Below are 24,659 nucleotides of genomic sequence, written 5' to 3'. Positions count from 1 at the left end.
GCTTTTGTTTCTGTCGTGTTTCCTCGTGACTTTACTTTTTGTGTGCTGCAATTCTGTTGGGAAAAAGAACCTGATTATCTTCCAAGATGTCTGACTCTATTTTTTGTACATGGTTTTTACTCTATGGCAGGGTTATGGATTCTTCCCGAATGTCGTCTGGCAACAGTGACAAGATGGGGTGAGTTGACATGAGTGATCTGAGTGGTGAAAGGTACGGGGGGCACCGATGGCAACAACAGGTTTCCATAAGAGACTATAAGCTTCTGTAGGTAACTTTCTTTCCTGTTGGGCCTAGGTGGCAAAAGGAAGGAGGAGTCATAAGAGGGAGACTTCTTACTCACGGTTTGTTTGTGAGCCTTAGAAAGTAGTAGCCAAAGCTTTGAGGAAACTCTCAGAATGCCTGTGTGTAAGACTCTGCTAGAGTGGGCCAGGAGAGGAGAGAATCCTATTTGGAGCAAGGAGACGGTAGCAGTGGAGAGGGAGCAGTGGAGCTCTCAGCAGAAGAGAATGGAGCTAAACAGACCTCGGCTCCTTTCCTCAGCCTCCAGAGCTCTGCCGCCATCTAAAGCTGGTGTCCCGAATGCCAAGCCACCGTCATACTGGAGGGAGCCCGTGCCTCAGACCTGCAGTCATCTGAACCCTGTATGAGGAACAGAAAAGACATACATGATACATGAAGGGTCAGGATGTGGTGGAGGGTGTTGAGGATCAGGAAATTAGGAGGAGCTGGGGAAATGTGTACCTACAACCTGGAGTTGAATTTTGAGCTAAATTCAACCTCGATGCAATTACACGTGAGGGTAAGGTTCAGTAGTGAAGAATTGTATTTCAATATCTTCATTCATTAGGCTTTTTGACCGGCCGAAGATCTTCGTTACAACTATAGAAAGCCCTATTTCTAGGGAAGATTAAAATACTAGTTTCCAAATAACTAACATCCACATAATTTTTTAGGGTTCAACCAGTTTACCACTTGAAGACTACTTGTAACTAATTGCAAACAAGAGTGTAACTCTATGAAGTCACTAGGAGTCTGATCATATATGCTTTTAATTCTTTAGAAATGACCCCGATGAACTGACAGAAGTAATCTGTGATGGAACCACCAACAAAAGGTGACGTATATACTCAGAGAGAGAGAGAGAGAGAGAGAATGAGTGAAATGCAGACGCGGCATTATCCATGGGAATGCGGAGTATTCTGGACAATGATTCTAAGATCTTTTCTAAAATTTCGGATCCACTGAGCTAAGTCATGTTTATCATATTCTTAGATTCACAGAATTCTTGTTCAAATAAGTTGGTCACATCACTGTCCCATGTAGGAAATCTCAAATGACATGTTGTTGCATTTCTTGGTGTTTACGTTAACATAGAAGAACTCTCCAGGCTCCGTGATGATTTGTTATGAGGACCAAATAAGTGTTAAACACTTAGGACGATGTCTGGCACGTAATAAATACCATTTAAGTGCTTATTAGATGGAACAAAAATTTTCCGTGTACTTAGTCATGTCATCTGAAAACAGCGATAATTTTCATTTTTCCTGTCCAGTCCTTATACCTCTCACTTCTTTTTCTGACGTCATTGAGCAGTGTTGGAAGGCATATGGCTCTTGGGAGGAAATAAAAGGAGGTCAGGACTGGAGAACAGGATTGAGGGGAGAGAGGTGCGCCACAAGGATGAGGGCTGGCAGGGCCAGATTTTGAAGGGCATTGTAGGCTCTGCTGAATGGTTTTGGCTCAATCCTAGTAGCACTGGCAAGGCAATGAGGGGTCATGCTTGAGGCTCTACAAACAATACAAACTCCAATCGTGAACCGTAGACGTACCAACTGTAGCTTTCTAGAGAGGTAGGCTCTTCTAGAGATGCACTCCTAGACTGTGCATTCCCAGGTATGTGGACATCTTTAGGGGTGATGTGTGGGATGAGGAGAGGGTATGTTGTCTCTGCCGCTATATGGGCTTTTAAGGGCTGGAGAGTCTGTGCAGCTCGATGTTCCCTCTCCCACGTGAATGCTGAGAAGAGTGAGAGCTGACCACAAAACAGGGAGCCGACTCCAGACAGAGTGTGGAGAGACACAGTGAAGATAGCCCTTTGAGTCTTTAGTCAGGAGGTTGACAGAGCAAATCAAGACATAGACTCAATAAGGGGCATTGTTCTAAATGCACTTTCAAGTTTCCTTGGTAGAATAGGTTGGATGTAGGATGAGTTGAGACAGAAAATTTTTGGTTTTGCAACGTCAGCTTTTTTGTACTATCTCCTTTTTTCCCCAATCTCATTTTCACCAGAACAAGCACCAGGAGAGCTATTTTTGAAACACTTTTTCCATTGTAAGAATTCGAAACTTATGCAGATTTCTAAATTGTGGTAAATGCATGTAACCTAAAATTGATCATCTTCAGCATTTTTAAGTGTGCCATTCTGTAGCGTTAGGTACCTTCATATTGTTGTGCGGCCAACCTGCAGAACTCTTCTCGTCTTGCAAAACTGAAACTCTGTACACATTAAACTACTCTCCCCGTTGCTCCTTTCCCAAGCTCTTGGCAACCACCATTCTACCTTCTGCCTCTGTGAGTTTGACTACTCTAGGTATGTCATGTCAGTGGAATCATGCAAAATTTGTCTTCTTGTGACTAGTTATTTCATTTAGCACAATGCCCTCAAAGTCAATCCATGTTGCAGCATGTGTCAGAATTTCATTTCTTTTTAAGACTGAACAATATTCCAACACATACAGAAATTTCTCGCAAGTGGTTCCAAAAGCTCCAGTATACCCTTTACTTACTTTTCCAATTGTTAACATTTTGTCACATTTCCTTTGTTACTCCCATCATATGGATAGGTAGGTATATAGACATAAATCTATCTATCTATCTATCTATCTATAGATATATATAGAAAGAGAGAGAGAGAAAGAAAATACGTTTAGATATAGATATACACATAGAAAGAGCTCTCTCTCTCAATATACCTGTATCTAGACCTGATTTTTATGTGAGTTGAGGCAGAAGATGTTTGATAGACACACACGTGACACACACCTTCCTACACACTTAGGCTCTATTCCTGAATCATTAGAGAGAAAATGCAGACCACATACCCTTTACTCCTGAATATTTGAGTTTTATTTTTCTACCTTCAGGGACACCTAACCACAGCACAGTGATCAAAATCAGAAAATTTTCACTTCCGTAACCATAATACGATTACCAGAATTGGAAAATGAAAGCCATAATAGAATATTATCTGATTTATGGTTTACATTGCGACTCACTCTTGGTGTCATACATTCTATGGGTTTGGATAAAAGTAGAATGACATGAATCTGTCATTAGAGTTTCATAACGATGGAGTATTTTCACTGCCCTAAAAATCCTTTGTGCTCCGCCTATTCATCCTTCTCCCCGCCAACTCCTGGCAACCACCGATCTCTTCCTGTCGCCCCAATTTTGCCACGTCCAGAATGTCATATAGTTGGCCTCATACAGTATGCAACCTTTTCAGATTGGCTTCTTTCACAAAGTAACATGCATGTAAGGTTTCTTTTCACAGCTTGATAGCTCGTTGCTTTTTAGCGCTGAATAATATGCCGTTGACGAGATGTACCACGGTTTGTTTATCCGTTCATCTGGTGCAGGACATCTTGGTTGCTTCCGCTTTTTGGCGATTACGAGTAAAGCTGCTATCCACATTTGTGTGCAGGTTTTCATCTGCGTGTAAGTTTTGAACTCCTTGGGGTAAATACCAAGGAGCGTATGTTAAGCTGGATCGTACGTTAAGGGTTATGCTTGGTTTTGTAAGAAACCCCTAAACTGCCTTCCAGAGTGGCTGGTCCGTTTTGCCTTGCCACCCATACTGAATGAGTGTCTCCATTGCTCCACATGCTTGTCAGCAATTGCTGTTGTTAGTGTTCCATATTTTGACTATTCTAACAGGTGTGTAGTGGTATCTCATTGTTGTTCAATTTGCATTTCCCTGGAGCCATATGATGTGGAGCATCGTCTCGTACTCTTAGTTGCCATTTTTATGTCTTCTTTGGCCAGATGTCTGTTAAGTTGTTTGCCCCATTTTTTAATCTGGTTGTGCGTGTTCTTGTTGTTTAGTTTTAAGATTTCTTTGCGTATTTGTATATTTGTTATTCCTTTATCAACTGTGCCTTTTGCAAATATTTTCTCCCAGTCTGTGGCTTGTGATTTTATCCTCTTGACATTGTGTCTTGTGGAGCAGCAGTTTAAAATGTTAATGAAGTCCAGCTTATCGGTTATTCCTTTCATGATCTTGATTTTGCTGTCACATCTAGAAAGTCATGTTTATAAAGAGGTCATCTCGGTTTTCTTCCGTGTTACTGTCTTCTAGGAGTTCTAGAGTTTTGCTTTTTACATGTGGGTCTATAATGCATTTTGATTTCCGTTTTGTAAAGGTGTAAAGGTCCATGTGCACGTTCATTGTCTCGCACGTGGATGTCCAGTTCTTCCAGCACCATTCGTTGATAAGACTGTCTTTGCTCCATTGTATGGTCTGTGCTCCTTTGTCAAAGAACGGTGGAGTATGTTAACGGGCATCTATTTCTAGGCTCTCTGTTCTGCTCCTTTGGTCCATTTGTCTGTTCTTTCACCAGTACCACACTGTCTTGATTGCTGTAGCTTTATAGTGAATTTTGACATTGGCTCATGTCAGTCCTTCAACTTTTTTCTTCTTTGATATTATGTTGACTTTTAAAAAGCTATTGCAGTTGCGATACGGTCAGAGAAAATCTATATGATGTTGCTCCCGTGCACGTTATTAATGCTTTGTTTATGTCCAAATATGTTGTCTGTTTTCATAAATGTCACTTGTGTGCTCTCAAACAAGATGTGTTCTGTTTGCTCTGGAGAGAGATCGTGTCAGTCTGTTCTTATTTTCTTTGCTCTTTTTGGAAGCTTTTAGAATTTTCTCTTCATTTCCATGGATCCTTTACAGATAATTTTTTACTTCCTTCTTTAACTTTGTGAAATTTATCTTCATTAGTTTTTGAATATTTCCTCTTCTCTGTTTTCTTTTTTTTCATCTTAGATGTCTTGGATTTCATTTATTTCAGATGTTAGATGTCTTTTTTTACCCACCATATCACACTGCTGTTCTTTTAAATATTCTCTCACTTTATTGTTTTATTCTGTTTTCTGGGAGAGTTTCTCAATGTCATTTTCCATGTCTAAATAATTTGCTGTTCTCATGTATCCACACTGCTATTTATCCCATGACTTAAGTCTGTAACAATCATACTTTTACACCTATTTCCTCATGAGGTTTTCCTTATGGTTTCTCATTGTCACTTTGTGCTAACATCTTCCCTTGTATCTTTAAGTGTATTTGTCATGCTTATGTTCCAGTATGTTCCAGTAGTTCTACTTCAAATGGTATGTGTTGCTCACTTTGTTGTATTTCTTTTTCAGTCGTTGTACTCCTCAGGTATGTAATTGTTTTGACTTGTGAGCTTTCATTCCTTGTGGCTGTTGGCTACTCTGTCTGGCATCTTGTATTAGAGAAGGGCTAACGTTTTGCTTGGGACCATCTCAGTCTGTGGCTGTTATCTCAGAATAATTATTAATAGTGTGTCCTTTTCACTCTCAGAATTGTCCTCTCTTGGGTGCTGTATTATATTGTCACCTTTGTTGAGACCTAGGACCTAAGGTGTGTTTTTCTAAGTAAGTTTAATATGAGGGGTGGTGATGTATTTGAAATTAAAAATATGGATCTTGTAGTTCCAGTGCACTCCACTTTGGCAGCCAGGGTTCATATCCCAGGCACAGACGTACACTACTTGTCCATTGGTGGCCATGCTATGGTGGTGGCTCACATAAGAAAAGCAAGAAAGGATCTCTTCTATATGGTAGTTTAGGCAGTCTGTGAACTCACCTCCCCCCATGAACAAAACGAAGTTATAGCTATTCTTGGAAAATTACTCCTGAGAGAGATTACTGAAAACTGGATAAAGAGAACCCCCACAACCAACGACTGTCCTGACTGAAATGAAAGAAGCAAAAATTCCTTTCTGGAGAGAAAAAAGCCACTTTCCCAAGCCACAGAGCTTCACAGCCTGCTGACTGGGAGCAACCCTAAGGTACACAGCCTTCTCTGGAGGAGTGTGAACCTGAGCAGGGGTCCAATACTGCTATAAGCACCTTTAGGACTCAGCACAAATGAGACAAGTGTCATAATATCTGCCTTCTCTGACTAGTAACTACAACAGGGAATACCCCTAGAAAAGCTATTGGACATAAGCGGAAAGACCTAACTGTTAAAGGGCCCATGCACAAATCCACCTGTGTCAGAAAGCTACCTAAAATCACCAGAAAGAAAGGTACACAGGCCTTTGATGAAAAGAGACTCAGCTGGTAAGTTCTGGGTGCATGTTGGTGAGAGATGAGGCCTCTCCAGAGACCGACGCATTGGCACAGCCATTGTTGTGAACAAGTACAAGTGTGCTGACACAGAGACAATTGGGGGTCTTCCCCTGGCCTGTTAGCCCAGAGGTCTGCCACACCCACTAGAGTGTGATTTAATCCTGCTCAGCCAGGGCAGGCAGCCTGCCCTAGGGACTGGTCCCACGCAAGAGCAAGCCCTCAGGCTACCTGTTGCCTGCATCGACTGGGTGCCTTGATCTTCTGCAGGCAAGCAAGTATGTCCTCCTCTGGGGGCAGGGCCTGCATGAGGAGCAGGTGGAGTGTTGAGGGTGTTGGTGGAGAATGTGAGGGGGGGGGTCTCTGCAGTGGGGTGACTGGGTCTGCTTCAGGGGGTCAGGAGGTGTGCATGTGCCAGGACTGTGTGGACAGTGTGTGTGGACCTGTATGTGTGGTGGGGTTATAAGTGGCAGAAGACCTGTGCTTGTCAAACAGCCTTATAGGGGATGTGCCCTACTTCCAAAGCCTGAAACAGTTGGGAGCACCCATGCCTGGGGCCATCCCCACTCAGCTGCAATCCTGAGAGAGCTGACCACAGCCTTGTAGGCCTGAGGCCTACAGCAATTGTAAGCTCCCGAGCCTAGCAACCAGCCACACTGGACGCCTACTCACTTAACAGAAAAACTGCAACAGGAGCGTGCTATTAGACCTTGCTGCCAACTGTGCTGGGGCTCCTCAAACCCAATTTACAAATAGACAGCCGGGGTGTGGGGGGAAGCCTAGATTCTCTGGGTACCTGCAGTAAGAGCAGCCCTGCTGTAGCAGGACACAAGTAGCCTACACAGGGGTCACTCTTGGAACATTTGGACTAGTGACGAGAGAGAAGCACACTGCTAGGCCCCAGAAGGTATCTTTTACATAGGCCACTTCTCCAACATCAGGAGACATAGCTCAGTCACCTAATGCATAGATATAAGCACAAAGAGGCAAAATGAGGAGGTAAAGGAATACATTCCAAGCAAGGGAACAGGACAAAACTCCAGAAAAAGAGTGAAATGAAAGAGAAGTAAGCAATCTACTTGACAAAGAGTTCAACCAAAAATTCGTAAGGATGCTCACTGATCTTGGGAGAAGACTCGATGAACACAGTGAGATCGTCAACAAAGAATTGGAAAATATAAAAAAGAACCAATCAGAAATGAAGAATACAATACTCGAAATGAAAAATTCACTAGAGGGTCTCAATAGTAGAGTAGATGATACAGAAAAAGGGATCAGTGAGCTGGACAAAAAACTAGAGGAAATCGCCCAAGCTGAACAGATAAAAGAAAAAGTGAAAAAGAACGAGAACAGTCTAAGAGAACTCCGGGACAAGATCAAGTGCACTAACATTCATATTATATGTGTCCCGGAAGAGGAAGAGAGAGACAAAGGGGTAGAGAATTTACTTGAAGAATTTATTTTATAACTGAAAACTTTCCTAACCTAAGGAAGGCAACAGACATCCAAGTACATGAAGCACGAAGAGCACCAAACAAGATAAACCCAAAGAGGCCCACACCAAGTCACATTATAATTAAAATGTCCAAAATTAAAGATAAAAAGAGAGTCCTAAAAGCTGCAAGAGAAAGGCAATGACTGACATGCAAAGGAAAGCCCATAAGGCTATCAGCTGACTTCTCAGCTGAAACCCTAAAGGCTACAAGAGAGTGGCACAATACATTTAAAGTGCTGAAAGGAAAAAACCTACAGCCAAGAATACTCTACCTGACAAGGTTATCATTCAGAATGGAAGGAGAGAGAGAGAGTTTCCCAGACAAGCACAAATTAAAGGAGTTTATCACCAAGAAACCAGGAGTTTATCACCAAGAAACCAGTTCTACAAGAACTGCTGAAGGTACTTATTTAAGTGGGAAAGAGAAGATCACATATAAGAATAAGAAAATTATCCAAAAAAAAGAAACCACAATAAAATCACTACTAAAGGCAAAAATACAGTAATGGTAGCAGATCAACCACCTATTAAGATAATATGAAGGTCAAAAGACAAAAGTACTAAAATTACCTATTTCAATGATAAGAGGGAATGGATACACTCACACAAAATAAGAGGTTAGATATGATATCAAAAAATTAAATGTGGGAGGAGGGGAGTAAAAGAGTAGAGCTGTTAGAAAGAGGTAAAATTAAAGAGACTATCAACTCAATATAGATTGCTGTATACGTAGATTACTATACATGAACTTCATGGTAATCACAAACCAGAAACCTGTAATAAATATATGAGTAAGTAGGAGAAAGGGAGTCAAACATATTACTAAAGAAAGCCATCAAACCACAAGGGAAGAGAAAAAGAGAAGAAGAAAGGCACAGAGAAGAACTACTAAAACACCCAGAAAAAAGTAACAAACTGGCAACAAAGACATATTTTTCAATAGCTACTTTAAGTGTCGATGGACCAAATGCTCCAACCAAAAGGCATAGGCTGGCTGATTGGACAAAGAAAACAAGACCCATATATATACTGCATACAAGAGACAAGCTTCAGACCTAAAGACACCCACAAATTGAAAGTGAAAGGATGTAAAAAGATACTCCATGCAAATGGCAATGAAAAGAAAGCTGGGGTAGCAATACTCACATCAGACAAAATAGACTTTAAAACAAAAACTGTAACAAGAGACAAAGGGCACTACATAATGATAAAGGGAACAATCTAAGAAGAGGATATAACACTTGTAAATATCTATGTACCCAACATAGGAGCATCTAAATATGTAAAGCAATTATTAACAGACAAAAAAGGAGAAATAGACAGTAACACAATAATAGTAGGAGACTTGAACACTCCACTTACACCAATGGATAGGTCATCTAAAAAGAAGATCAATAAGGAAACATTGGCCTTAAACAACACATTAGACCAGATGGACTTAGTGGATATATATAGAACATTCCATCCCAAAACCACAGAATACACATTCTTTTCAAATGCTCCTGGACCATTCTCCAGGCTCAATCACATATTAGGCCAAAAACAAGTCTCACTAACTTAAGAAGATTAGAATAATACCAAACATCTTTCCTGACCACAAAGATAATGAAACTAGAAATCAATTACAGGAAGAAAATCAGAAAAGCCACAAATATGTGGAGATTGAACAAAATGCTGCTGAACAACAATTGGGTCAATGGAGAAATCAAAGGAGAAATTAAAAAAATACCTGGAGACAAATGAAAAAGAAAATATGACATGCCAAAATTTATGGGATAGAGCAAAAGTGGTTCTAAGAGGGAAGTTTATGGCAATTCAGGCCTACCTTAACAAACAAGAAAAATTCCAAACAAACAATCTAACAGTGCACCTAAAGGAACTGGAAGAAGAAGAAGAAACAAAGCCCAAAATCAGCAGAAGGAAGGAAATAAGAACAATCAGAGAAGAAATAAATAAAATAGAGAGTAAAAAACAATAGAAAAAATTAATGAAACCAAGAGCTGGTTCTTTGAAAAGATAAACAAAATTGAGAAACCTTTAGCTAGACTCACCAAGAACAAAAGAGAGAAGGCTCAAATAAATAAAGTCAGAAATGAAAAAGGAGAAATTACAATGGACATCATAGAAATACAAAAGTAATAAGAGAATACTATGAAAAGCTATATGCCAACAAATTGGATAATCTAGAAGAAATGGATAAATTCTTAGAATCATACAACCTTCCAAAACTGGATCAAGAAGAAATAGAGAATTTGAATAGACTAGTCACCAGTAAGGAGATTGAAATAGTAATCGAAAACCTCCCCAAAAACAAAAGTCCAGGATCAAATGGCTTCCCTGGTGAATTCTACCAAACATTCAAAGAAGACTTAATACCTATCCTTCTCAAACTCTTCCAAAAAATTGAAGAGGAGGGCAAGCTTCCTAACTCCTTCTACAAAGTCAACATTACCCTGATTCCAAAGCCAGACAAGGACAACACAAAAAAAGAAAATTACATGCCAATATCGTTGATGAACATCGATGCAAAAATCCTCAACAAAATACTAGCAAATTGAATACAACAATACATTAAAAAGATCATACACCATGATTAAGTGAGATTCACTCCAGGGATGCAGGGATGGTTCAACATCCACAAATCAATCAATGTGATAACACCACATTAACAAAAAGAGGAATAAAAGTCACATGATCATCTCAATAGCTGCAGAGAAAGCAGTTGAAAAGATACAGCATGCATTTATGATAAAAACTCTAAATAAAATGGGCATAGAAGGAAAATACCTGAACATAATAAAGGCTGTATATGACAACCCCACAGCTACTGTCATTCCCAATGGAGAAAAACTGAAAGCTATCCCTCTAAGAACAGGAACGAGACAAGGATGCCTAGTTTCACCACTCTTATTTAACATAGTATTAGAAGTCTTAGCCAGAGCAATCAGGCAAGAAAAAGAAATAAAAGGGATCCAAATTGGAAAGGAAGAAGTGAAACTGTCCCTATTTGTGGATGACATAATTTTATATATAGAAAACCCTAAAGAATCCACTAAAAAGCTTTAGAAATAGTAAGTGAATATAGTCAAATTGCAGGATACAAAATCAAAACACAAAAATCAGTTGTGTTTCTATACACTAGCAGTGAAGTAGCAGAAAGAAAAATTAAGAATACAATCCCATTTACAATTGCAACAAAAAGATTAAAATACCTAGGAATAAACTTAACCAAGGAGGTGAAAGTTCTGTACACAGAAAACTGAAAACATTGTTGAAAGAAATTGAAGAAGACACAAAGAAATGGAAAGAGGTTCTGTGCTCTTGGATTGGAAGAATTAACATAGTTAAAATGTCCATAGTTCCTAAAGCAATCTACAGATTCAAGGCAATCTCTATCAAAGTTCCAACAACATTTTTCACAGAAATAGAACAAGGAATCCTAAAATTTATATGGAACAACAAAAGGCTCTGAATATCCAAAGGAATCCTGAGAAAAAAAGAACAAAGCTGGAGATCTCACACTCCATGATTTCAAAATATGCTACAAAGCTATAGTAACCACAACAGCATGGTAATGGCACAAAAACAGACACACAGATCAAAGGAATAGAATCAAGAGCCTAGAAATAAACCCACACATCTATGGACAACTAATTTTTGACAAGGGAGCCAAGAACATACAATGGAGAAAGGAAAGTCTCTTCAATAAATGGTGTTGGGAAAACTGGACAGCCACAAGCAAAAGAATGAAAGTAGACCATTACTTTACACCATGCACAAAAATCATCTCAAAATGGATTAAGGACTTGAATGTAAGATCTGAAACCATTAAACTTCTCGAAGAAAACACAGGGAGTGTGCTCTTTGACATCAGTCTTAGCAGCTTTTTTCAAATACCATGTTTGACTGGGCAAAGGAAACAATAGAAAAAATAAACAAATGGGACTACATCAAACCAAAAAGCTTCTGCACAGCAAAGGAAAGCATCAACAAAATGAAAACGCAACCTAACAATTGAGAGAAGATATTTGCAAACCATATATCAGATATTAAGGGGTTAATATCTAAAATGTACAAAGAACTCATACATCTCAACAACGAAAAAAAACTAAGAACCCAATTTAAAAATGGGCAAAAGATCTGAACAGAGATTTCTCCAAAGAAGATATCCAGATGGCCAACAGGCACATGAAAAGATGTTCGACATCATTAACTATCAGGGAAATGCAAATCAAAACTACAATGTGATATCGCCTCACTCTGGTCAGAATAGCTATAATTAACAAGACAGGAAACAGTAAGTGCTGGAGAGGATGTGGAGAGAAGGGAACCCCCATACACTGCTACTGGGAGTGCATAGTGGTCCAGCCATTATGGAAAACAATATGGAGTTTTCTCAGAAAATTAAGAATACATCTGCCAGATGATGTAGCTATTCTACTGCTGGATATTTATCCAAAGAACTCGAAAACAGAAATGCATAAAGATACATGCACCCTATGTTCATCATAGCATCATTCACAATAACGAAGACTTGGAAGCAACCTAAGTGCCCATCAAGGGATGAATGGATAAAGAATACGTGGTATATATACACAATGAAATACTACTCAACCATAAGAAATGATGAAATCTGGCCATTTGTGACAATATGGATGGACCTTGAGGGTATGATGCTAAGTGAAATAAATCAGAGGGAGAAAGTCAAATACCATATGATCTCACTCATAGGTAGAAGAGAAAAACGACAAACAAACACATAGCAACAGAGATTGGATTGGTGATTAGCAGAGGGGAAAAGGGAAGGAGGAGGGCGAAAGGGGTGATCAAGCACGTGTGTGTGGTGATGGATTATAATTAGTCTTTGGGTGGTGAACATGATGTCATCTACAGAGAATTCAAAATATATTATGATGTACACCTGAAGTTTATATGTTGTTATAAACCAATGATACTGCAATTAAAAAAATGAAAAAAAAATTTAAAAAATAACTTGAAAATTTTTTTTTAAAAAGTAAAGACAAAAAGAGGGAGATTGGCAATGGATGTTAGCTCAGGGCAAATTGTCCTCTGCAAAAAAAAAAAAAAGAGAGAGAGAGAGAGAATACTCAGGTTATATTGTTATCACATACTGATGTTTTTGCATAACCCCAGTGAAGAGGGCACGTTGTCTAAAAGCAAATAATATTTGTGAAATGGTGAATATTCATCATGATTTTATGAAGTTGACAGATGGAAAGTGCATTTTGAATGTGTTTCATTTCATAGATGAGGAAATTAAATTATAGAGTGATTAAATTACCTAATTCAGTGGTTTGGGTGAAGGAGAGTCTTGATTTTCAGTGATATAGCCAAATATCTTTTTTTTATTTTGAGGAAGTTTAGCCCTGCGGTAACACCTGCCACCAATCCTCCTCTTTTTTGCTGAGGAAGACTGGCCCTAAGCTAACATCCGTTCCCATCTTCCTCTAGTTTACATGTGGGATGCCTGCCACAGCATGGCTTGACAAGCAGTGCATAGGTCCTCACCCAGGGTCCAAACTGGCAAACCCCGGGCTACTGAAGTGGAATGTGTGAACTTAACCACTGCACCATCTGGCTGGCCCCCAAATATCTTTTTAAAAATGAACTTGAGAAAAGCAAAAATAATTCTACTAATCCAACTATATCAATAGTCTAAAACTTGAAGTATGACTGGGCTAAACATACCAATTAAAAGACAGAGACTAATTTCTTTGATAACAAAACAAGACCCAACTATATGTTATCTGTAAGAAACCAACTTTAAATGTAAAGACCAAGGTAGATTAGAAGTAAAAGAATGGAGAAAAATATGCCATGATAACATAATTAAAAGACAGTGGGAATAGCTATTTTAACTTCAGACATAACAGACTTCAGAGCAAGCAAAATTATTGGGGATTAAGAGGGACATTAAATGATGATAACAGAGTTAATTCTCTAGGAAGACGTAGCAGTTCTAATGTGTATGCACCTGACAACAGAACATCAAAATATGTGAGGCAAAAACTGATAGAACCGCAAAGAGAAATAGACAAAGCCACTATTATAGTTGGAGATTTTAACACTCCTCTATCAGTATTTGATAAATCCAGCAGGCGACAAGTCAGTAAGGGTATAGTGGTACTGGACATCACCTTCAGTCAATTGGATCTAATTGATACTTACAGAATACTTCATTTAACAAGAGCAGAATACACATTTTTCTCAAGCTCACATGGAAGATTCACCAAGCTAGATCACGTACTGGTCCATAACACACATCTTAACAAATTTAAAGAAATAGGGATCATTCAAAGTATGCTGTCAGACCACAGTGGAATTAAATTAGAAGTCAGTAAGAGAAAGATAGCTTGAAAATCACAAAATTCTGGGAGATTAAACAGCACACTTCTCAATAACACATTAGTCAAAGTAGAAGTCTCAGAGAAATTTTAAAATATTTTGAACTAAATGAAAATGAAAAAACAACCAATCAAAACTTGTGGGATGCAGCAAAACCAGTGCTTAGAGGAAAATTTATAGCATTGAATGCATACATTAGAAGAGATGAATACATTAGATTCTAATGTATACGTTAGAATACATTTAATAATATTATTAAAATCAATAATCTAGGCTTCCAATTTAGGAAGCTAGAGAAAGAAGAGCAATATAAACTTTAAAAAAATAGAAGAAAAGAAATAATAAAAATTAGAGCAGAAATCCATGAAATTGAAAGCAAGAAAACAATAGAGAAAATCAACAAAACCAAAAGCTGTTTCTTTGAAAATATCAATAAAATTAATATCTCTCTGGAGAGATAACCAGGAACAAAAGAGAGAAGTTACAAATTACTAATATCAGAAATGAAAGAGGGATTATCATGATTGATCATATGGACATTAAAGGGATAATACAGGAATAATGTGAACAACTCCATAAGCCCACAAATTTTATAGCTTATATGAAATTGAGGAATTCTTTAAAAGACACTACCAAAACTCACAAGGAGGAATAGATAGTCTGAATAGACCCACGTCTGTTAAAGAAATTAAATCAATAATTGAAAACCTTCCAAAACAGATAATATGCCTAGATGATTTCACTTGTCAATTCCACCAAACACGTAAGGAAGAAGTGATATCAGTTCTCTAAAATCTGTTGCAGAAAATAAAAGAACAGGGAACACTTCCTTATTCATTCTATGAGGCTAGCATTACCCTAATACTAAAATCAGACAAAGAAATTACAAGAAAAGAGAACTACAGACCTGTATCTCTCATGAACATAAACGTAAAAACTCTTAAGAAAATTGAGTCCTACAATGTATATAAACAATTGTGCACTGAGATCAAGTGAGATTTATCCCAAGTAAGCAAGGCTGGCTCAAAATTTGAAAATTAATGTAATCCATCATATCAAAAGGTCAAAGGAGAAAAATTACATCATATCAATTGATGCAGAAAAAGCATATGACAAACTCCAACACTCATTCGTGATAAAAACTCCCAGCAAACTAGGAATAGGGAGGAACTTCCTTAACTTGACGAAAAAACACCTACAAAAGGCCTACAGCTAGGAGGATTGACAGCATATCACGGTGGAGTGAGCTCTTCCCTTAGACTCTCCCCCCCTAAGATACTATGAAAAGGGCACTCATAAACCAACAGAAGACATTCAATTCATACAACACAATAGATGTCTGCGAGATCTATGTAGCCATACGTCTGAAATTGGAAGTGCTGTACCCCCTGGGGGGTAGCAGAAGGAGGTAAGGGGATTGCCTCTCTCTCCCCAAACAGAAGTGATCTAGGGTGTGGGACTGCGTGCAGCTCTGAAAAGAGAGGGGGGAGGGGGCAGAACTCCATGGGAATGCCTTTGCCCTTGGAGTGTCCTCCCAGCCCATGGGAAAGCTCCACACCAAGGAGGCTAAGCAATAACAAGGACATCTTCACTAAGCTGAGCAGCCCAGGAAGGGAGACAGTGAGTGCAGAAGGAGAGCACCCCAGGATTGCGCACACAAAAGAAAGTGACCCTTCCCCTGTCACTCCAGCTCAGACAGTGGGCCAGAGAAAGGGACTCCCACAAGAGTGCCTGCATATACATGTATAAAGCAGAGGTGGCCAGTGAGCAAATCCAGACAGGCCCTGTCAACATAGCATCTAAAGGACAGGCACAGCTGCCAGGGATTGAGATGGGCTCAGAATACTCAGCTCCTGCCCACCCCTAGTGGCAGCAGGTGGAAGCTACACTATGCAAATCACACACCTACCTCACCAAATAGGATGAAGAGGTATATTAACACTCTAGACCAGAAGGGAAATGACAAGCACCCAGAAATCAATCCTGAAGGCACAGAAATGTACAAGCTAAATGACAGAGAAGCAAAAATGGCTATCATAGAAAAGCTCAACAAATTACAGGAAAACTCAGAAAGATAGCTCAATGAAATCAGGAATAAAATTATTGAACAGAGGGATTTCTTCACAAATCAGATTGAAAGTATAAAAAGAAATCAGAAATGTTGAAGATGTAAAACACAAAGAATGAAAGAAAAATCTGGAGTCCTTAAATAACAGAGCTGATATTATGGAGGACAGAATTAGTAATTTAAAGGACAGAAATATAGAAATGCTTCAGATGGAGGAGAGAGAACTAAGACTGAAAAGAAATGAAAAAGTTCTCCAAGAAATATCTGACTCAATTAGGAAATGCAACATAAGGATTATAGGTATTCCAGAGGGAGAAGAGAAGGAGAAAGGAGCAGAGAGCTTGTTCAAAGGAATAATAGCTAAGAACTTCCCAAACCTGGGGAAGGAGCTGGAATTACAAGTAAAAGGAGCCAATCGGACTCCTAATTACATCAGTGTAAAAAGACCTTCTTCAAGGCATATATCAGTAGAACTGGCAAAAAACAATGACAAAAAAATATATTAAGGGCAGCAAGGCGGAAGATAATAACCTACAAGGGAACCCCTATCAAGCTTTCAGCAGAAACCTTACAGGCTGGGAGAGAGTGGAATGATACATTCAAAATTCTGAAAGACAAAAACTTTCAGCCAAGAATACTCTACCCAGTGAAAATATCCTTCAGATATGATGGAGAAGTCAAAACTTTCCCAGAAACAAAAACTAAGAGAGTTCATTGCCACAAGAGCCCCTCCCTACAAGAAATGATCAGGAAGGCCCTCATACCTCAAAAAAAGAGAAAAGTTTACAAAGGCTTGAGCAAGGAGATAAATAGGCAGATAAAATCAGAAAATTGCAGGTATCAGAACAGGTTAGTAAATAATTATAACGTTCAAGATAAAGGGAAGGAAAACATCAAAAATAACTATAATCACTTTGTTTTACCCACAAACTCACAACACAAAACGGAATAAAGTGTGACAACAATAACTTAGATGGGGAAGAATAAAGGGATAGAGCTTGCTTAGACTAAAGAAATAAGAGCTATCAGAAAATAGACTGTCTCACTACAAGATCTTTTATACTAACTTCACAGTAACCACTAAACAAAAAATCAGAACAGAGACAGAAATGATAAACAGTGAGAAAACGATCCTAGAGAACCACCAAACTGAATTGCAGGTCTGAATAAATGGGAGAAGAAACAAGGAAAATAAAGAACAACTGGAAAACAAGTGATAAAATGGCAGCATTAAGACCTCATATATCAATAATTGCTCTAAGTGTAAATGGATTGAATTGTCCACTCAAAAGACACAGAGTGGCTGGATGGATTGAAAACCAAGACCCAACAATATGCTGCCTCCAGGAAACACATCTCACTTCTAAAGATAAACACAGGCTCAGAGTGAAGGGATGGAGGATGATACTCCAAGCTAATGGCAAACAAAAGAAAGCAGATGTCGCCATACTTGTATCAGACAAAGTAGACTTTAAGATAAAAAAAGGCAATGAGAGACAAAGAGGGGCAGTATATAATGATAAAAGGGACACTCCACCAAGAAGATATAACTCTTGTAAATATATATGCACCTAACATGGGAACACCGAAGTGCATAAAGCAACTATTAACAAACCTAAAAGGAGATATCAACAGCGACACAATAATAGTAGGGGACCTTAACGCTCCACTTACATCAGTGGATAGATCATCCAGAGAGAAAGTCAACAAGGAAGTAGTGGAATTAAATGAAAAACGAGACCAGATGGACTTAATAGGTATATACGGAACACTCCATCCAAAACCAACAAAATACACATTCTTCTCAAGTGCACATGGAACATTCTCAAAAATAGACCACATGTTTGAAAACAAGGCAAGCCTCAATAAATTTAAGAAGACCGAAATCATGTCAAGCATCTTTTCTGACCATAGTGCTATGAAACTGGAATTCAACTACAAGAAAAAAGCTGGGAAAGTGACAAATAAGTGGAGACTAAACAACATACTACTGAACAACCAATGGATCATTGAAGAAATTAAAGGAGAAATCAAAAACATCTAGCAACAAATGAAAATGAAAATACACCAATACCAACTCATATGGGATAAAGCAAAAGCAGTCCTCAGAGGGAAATTCATAGCAATACAGGCCCACCTTAACAAACAAGAAAAATCTCAAATAAGCAATCTTAAAGTACACCTAACAGAATTAGAAAAAGAAGAACAAACAAAGCCCAAAGTCAGCAGAATGAGGGAAATAATAAAAAGTAGAGTGGAAATAAATGAAATTGAAATAAACAAAAAAATTACTGTAGAAAGGGTCAATGAAACTAAGAGCTGGTTCTTTAAAAAGATAAACAAAATTGACAAACCCTTAGCCAGACTCACTAAGAAAAAAGAAGACTCAAATGAATAAAATTAGAAATTAAACAGGAGAAATTAACAACGGATACCGCAGAAATACAAAGGGTTATAAGAAAATACTATGAAAAAGTATATGCCAACAAATTGGACAATCTAGAAGAAATGGACAAATTCTTAGGCGTATACAACCTCTCAAAACTGAATCAAGAAGAAATAGATGATCTGAATAGACCAATCACAAGTAAAGAGATTGAAACAGTAATCAAAAACCTCCCCCAAAATAAAAGTCTAGGACCAGGTGGCTTCTCTGGAGAATTCTACCAAACATTCAAAGAAGATTTAATACCTACCCCTCTCAAACTATTCCAAAAAATTGAAGAAGATAGAACACTTCCTAACACATTTTGTAAGGCCAACATCACCCTGATCTCAAACCCAGAAAAGAACAACACAAAGAAGGAAAATTACAGGGCAATATCGCTGATGGCCATAGATGCAAAAATCCTCAACAAAATATTGGCAGCCCAAATACAGCAATACATTAAAAGGATCATACACCATGATCAAGTGGGATTTATAGCAGGGACACAGGGAGGGTTCAACATCTGCAAATCAAGCAATGTGATGCACCACATTAACAAAATGAGGAATAAAAATCACATGATCATGTCAATAGACATAGAGAAAGCATTTGACAATATCCAACGTCCAATTATGATAAAAACTCGCAATAAAATGAGTATAGAAGGAAAGTGCTTCAACATGATAAAGGCCATATATGACAAACCCACAGCCAACATTATACTCAATGGGGAAAAACTGAAAGCCCTCCCTCTGAGAACAGGAACAAGACAAGGGTGCCCACTCTCACCACTCTTATTCAGCATAGTACTGGAGTTTTTGGCCAGGGCAATTAAGCAAGAAAAAGAAATAAAATGTATCCAAATTGCCAATGAGGAAGTGAAACACTTGCTGTTTGCAGATAATATGATTTTATATATCAAAAACTCTAAAGAATCCATCAGAAAACTGTTAGAAATAATCAACAACTACAGCAAAGTTGCAGGGTACAAAATCAACTTACAAAAATCAGTTGCATTTCTATACTCTAATGATGAACTAACAGAAGGAGAACTCCAGAATACAATCCCAGTTGTAACCACAATAAAAAGAATAAATTATGTAGGAATAAATTTAACCAAGGAAAACTGTAAGACATTATTGGAAGAAATTGATGATGTCATAAAGAAGTGGAAAGAGATTCCGTGCATATGGATTAGAAAAATAAACATAGTTAAAATGTCCACAGTATCTAACGCAATCTACAGATTCAGTGCAATCCAAATCAGAATCCCAATGATGTTCTTCATGAAAAGAGAACAAAGAATCCCAAAATTCATAATGAGCAAGAAAAGACCCTGAATAGCTAAAGCAACCCTGAGAAAAAAGAACAAAGCTGTAGGCATCACAATCCCTGACTTCAAAGCATACTACAAAGCTATAGTAATCAAAACAGCATGGTACTGGTACAAAAACAGACACACAGATCAGTGGAGCAGAATTGAAAGCCCAGAAATAAAACCGCACATCTATGGACAGCTAATCTTTGACAGAGGAGCTAAGAACATACAATGGAGAAAGGAAAGTCTCTTCAATAAATGGTGTTGGGGAAACTGGACAGCCACATGAAAAGAATGAAAGTAGACTCTTATCTTACACCATACACAAAAATTAACTCAAAATGGATTAAAGACTTGAAGGTAAGATGTGAAACCATAAAACTCCTAGAAGAAAACATAGGCAGTGCACTCTTTGACATCAGTCTTAGAAGGATCTTTTTGAATACCAGTCTACTTGGGCAAGGGAAACAAAAGAAAAAATAACCAAATGGGACTTCATCAGACTAAAGAGCTTCTGCAAGGCAAAGGAAACCAGGAACAAAATGAAAGGGCAACCCACCAACTGAGAGAAGATATTTACAAATCATGTATGCGACAAGGGTTTAACTCCAAAATATATAAATAACGCCTACAAGTCAACAACAAAAAAACAACCTGATCAAAAAATGGGCAGAGGATATAAACAGACATTTTTCCAAAGAAGATATACAGATGGCCAACAGGCACATAAAGAGATATTCAACATCACCAATCATTAGAGAAATACAAATCAAAACTACAATGAGATATTACCTTACACCTGTAAGAATGGCTATAATTAACAAGACAAAAAATAACAAATGGAAGACAATGTGGAGAAAAGGGAACCCCCATACACTGCTGGTAGGAATGCAAACTGGTCTAGCCACTATGGAAAACACTATGGAGATTTCTCAAAAAATTAAAAATATATATACCATATGACCCAGCTATCCTGCTACTGGGTATTTATCCAAAGAACTTGAAATCAACAATTCAAAGAGACTTATGCACCCCTATGTTCATTGCAGCATTATTCAAAATAGCCAAATGTGGAAGCAACCCAAGTGCCTGTCAACTGACGATAAAGAAGATGTGGTATATATACATTATATATATATATATGTATATATATACATTGTATATATATATGTGTGTGTGTTTGTGTGTATATATATATATACAATGGAATACTACTCGACCATAAAAAAAGACAAAATCATCCCATTTGCAACAATGCGGATAGACCTTGATGGTATTATGTTAAGCAAAATAAGGCAGACAGATAAAGACGAACAGTGTATGATTTCACTCATATGTGGAAGATAAACAAACACATGGACAAAGAAAACAGATTAGTGGTTACCAGAGGGGAAGGAACTTGGGGATGGACATAAAGGGCAAAGGGTCACAAATATATGGTGACTGACAAAGAAAAATGTAAAACTGAAATTTCACAATGTTATAAACTATTATGACCTCAATAAAATAAAAATAAAAAAATTTAAAAAGGGATTAGAAAGTTAAAAAAAAATCCACAGGTACCATCATACTTGATGGTGAGAAACTTGATAAGATCAGGTACAAGGCAAAGATATCCCCCTTCACCACTCCTTTTCAACATCATACTGTAAGTCCTAACTAATGCAGTAAGAAGGAAACAAAAGTATGCAGATTGGAACAGAAGAAATAAAACTGTCTTTATTCACATGTGACATGATTATCTCTGTAGAAAATCGAAAATAATTTACAAAGAACCTTCTGGAATAATAAGAAATTATAGCAGAGTTTCAAGAACAAGGTTAATATACAAAAGTTGATTGCTTTCCTTTATACCAGCAATGAATAATTGGAATTTGAAACAAGCACACCACCATTTACATTAGCACCAAAAAATTGAAATACTTAGGTACAAATCTAACAAAATAATGTATAAAATCTATATGAGGAAAACTACATAACTGATTAATGAAATCAAAGAAGATCTAAATAAATGGGAAGATGTTCCATGTTCATGGATAGGAAGACTCAATATTGTTAAGATGTCAATTCCTTCAACTTGTAGTTGAGTGCAATCTGAATCAAAATCCTGAAAAGTCGTTTTTTTCAATATTGACAAACTAATTCTAAAGTTTATGTGAAAAGGCAAAAGACCCAGAATAGCCAACACAATATTGAAGAAGAATAGCAAAGTCAGAGGACTGACAATACCTGACTTAAGTCTTTCTATAAAGCTACAGTAATCAAGGTAGAGTGGTATGGGTGAGAGGATATACAAGTAGATCAAAGGAACAGAATAGAGAGCCCAGAAATAGGCCCACACAAATATAGACATCTTGTCTTTGATAAAGGAGCAAAGGCAATCAATCCAGTGGAGAAAGGATGGTCTTTTCAACAAATGTTGCTGGAAGAACTGGACATCTATGTGCAAGAAAAAAAAAAAATCTAGGCACAGACCTTACACACTTAACAAAACTTAACTCAAAATGGATCACGGACGTAAATATAAAATGCAAAACCATAAAACTCCTAGAAGATAACACAGGAAGAAACCAGATGGCCTTTCATACAGCAATGATTTTATATATAACACCAAAAATAAAATCATGAAAGAAAATACAGACAACTTGGATTTCATTAAAATTTAAAACTTCTGCTCTGTGAAAGACACTATCAAGAGAATGAGAAGACAAGTCAGCCACAGACTAGAAGAAATCATTTGCAAAAGACGTATCTGGTAAAGGGCTTTTATTGAAGGTATACAAAGAACTCTTAAAAATCAACAATCAGAAAACGAAAGTACTCAAAAAATGGACAAAAGATCTGAACAGATACCTCACCAAAGAAGATATACAAATGCCAAATAAGCTTATGAGAAGATGCTCAACATCATATGTCACTCAGGAATTGCAAATTAAGACAAGAAGATACTACTATCCACCTATTAGAATGGTCAAGATCTGAATATTGAAAACACCAAATGCTGTCAAGGATAAGGAGCAACAGGAATTCTCATTCACTGTTGGTGAAAATGCAAAATAGTATAGCCACTTTGGAAGACATTTTGGCAATTTCTTACAAAGCAAAACATAGTCTTATCAGATGATTCAGCAGTTGTGCTCCTAATGAGTTTCAACCCCGAAATGAGTTGAAAAGTTATACCTACACAAAAACCTCCACCCAAATTTGATAGCAGCTTTATTCATAATTGCCAAAAATCGGAAGCAACCAAGACATCACAGAAGAATAGATAACCTGTAATGCCTATATACAATGGAAAATTATTCAGCAAGCAATTTAAAAAAAGTAAAAGAATCTATCAAGCCACAAAAGGAAATAGAGGAACCTTAAATCCTTGCATAAGTACGAAGTGAAAGGAGGCAGTCTGCTAAGGGGATATACTTTATGATTCCAACTATATGACACTGTGGAAAAGGTAAAACTATAGAGACAGTGAAAAGATCAGTGGTTTCTAGGAATTGGAGTGGGGGGCAAAGGGATGAATATGTAGAGTACAGGGGATTTTTAGGGCAGTACAGTTATTCAGTATGATGCTGTTATGATGGATGCATGACATTATGCATTTGGAAAAACCAATAGACTTGTTCAACACGAAGAATGAACACCAATGTCAACTATGGATGTTAGTTAACAATAATGTGTAAATACTGATTCATCAGTTATAACAAATATACCAGATGAATGCAAGATATTAGTGATAGGAGAAGCTGTGAGGGAGAAGGGGGGTATATGGAAACTCTCTGTACTTTCTGCTTAATTTTTTCTGTAAACCTAAACTTATTTTTAAAAAAAGTCTACTTAAAAAAATGTGCAAGACGAAAAATCATTCAGATCATGTGCTCTACTTCCAATTCATAAAATCTTGAAAACGTAATTTAGGCAGATCCTAATCTAGCTACTTGTTTCTGCCCTACCAAATGGCAACCAGGGATTAGCCCTTGCCATTGAAATTCTCATTGTTCTGGCATTTTCTTTCCATTGTCTTTGTATCATCTCATCAACTTACCTGGATCCACCACCTCATCCCTACACTCTTGTGTCTCCCTCTTTCTCTCTGTGTCTCCCTCTTCCCAAATTTATTCAATGATGACCAGAATGGTAGAGAAAATGGGAAGGAAGGAAGGAAGAACATTTAATCATGATTGCTGCTTCTCCCTTGCTTGCTTCCTTCTGTTTCCAATAAATACACACAGGCACACACACACATGCACACGCACACACACACACACACCCCAAGAGGCTTGCTTACAGGTGCCACTGTGGTAACCCCTTCAGTTCCTGTCACATTCCTTCAAATTTGTCATGTGTGACTTTTTGTGCCTGAAATTCCTGTCAGGAAAGAGGAATGATTTCCTCTTGAAAAAAGGAATCACTTCCTGTTATTATTTCCTTCCTCATTGTCTGGCTTTATTTTTTGCATATTCTTTTTGTTCTTTGACAGAAATAAGAATGCTTTAGTAGCCTTTTCAGAGTCCTCTAGCCAGATCATCAACAATAGGTGAGTTGATTTTCTGTCATCTGAGTGGGAAAACCATTTGGGAGCATTGGTGACAATACAGAATA

At 37.8% G+C, this 24,659-nt stretch overlaps 2 protein-coding genes across 2 annotated transcripts in view; one reads left to right on the top strand and one right to left on the bottom strand.

Moving 5' to 3' along the window:
- The window catches only part of LOC138918375 (mitochondrial ornithine transporter 1-like), a 98,922-nt gene that overhangs the window by 7,555 nt on the left and 66,708 nt on the right, over positions 1 to 24,659 (bottom strand). The window contains exon 5 of the transcript XR_011427701.1: positions 524 to 640. The gene's annotated coding sequence lies outside the window, so the exon portion shown is untranslated. The remainder of the gene's footprint in view (positions 1 to 523; positions 641 to 24,659) is intronic.
- LOC100630841 (phosphatidylinositol 3,4,5-trisphosphate 3-phosphatase TPTE2) overlaps positions 1 to 24,659 on the top strand; it is a 125,927-nt gene that overhangs the window by 44,589 nt on the left and 56,679 nt on the right. Inside the window, 3 exon segments of the mRNA XM_070239623.1 lie at positions 131 to 178; positions 1,062 to 1,115; positions 24,538 to 24,594. Coding sequence (XP_070095724.1) covers positions 131 to 178; positions 1,062 to 1,115; positions 24,538 to 24,594 — 159 coding nt within the window.

Source organism: Equus caballus, chromosome 17 (assembly GCF_041296265.1).
Source record: "Equus caballus isolate H_3958 breed thoroughbred chromosome 17, TB-T2T, whole genome shotgun sequence".
NCBI classification, from domain to species: Eukaryota; Metazoa; Chordata; class Mammalia; order Perissodactyla; family Equidae; genus Equus; species Equus caballus.
The sequence above is the reverse complement of the archived record's forward strand: the minus strand, read 5'-3'. Positions and strand labels throughout refer to the sequence as shown.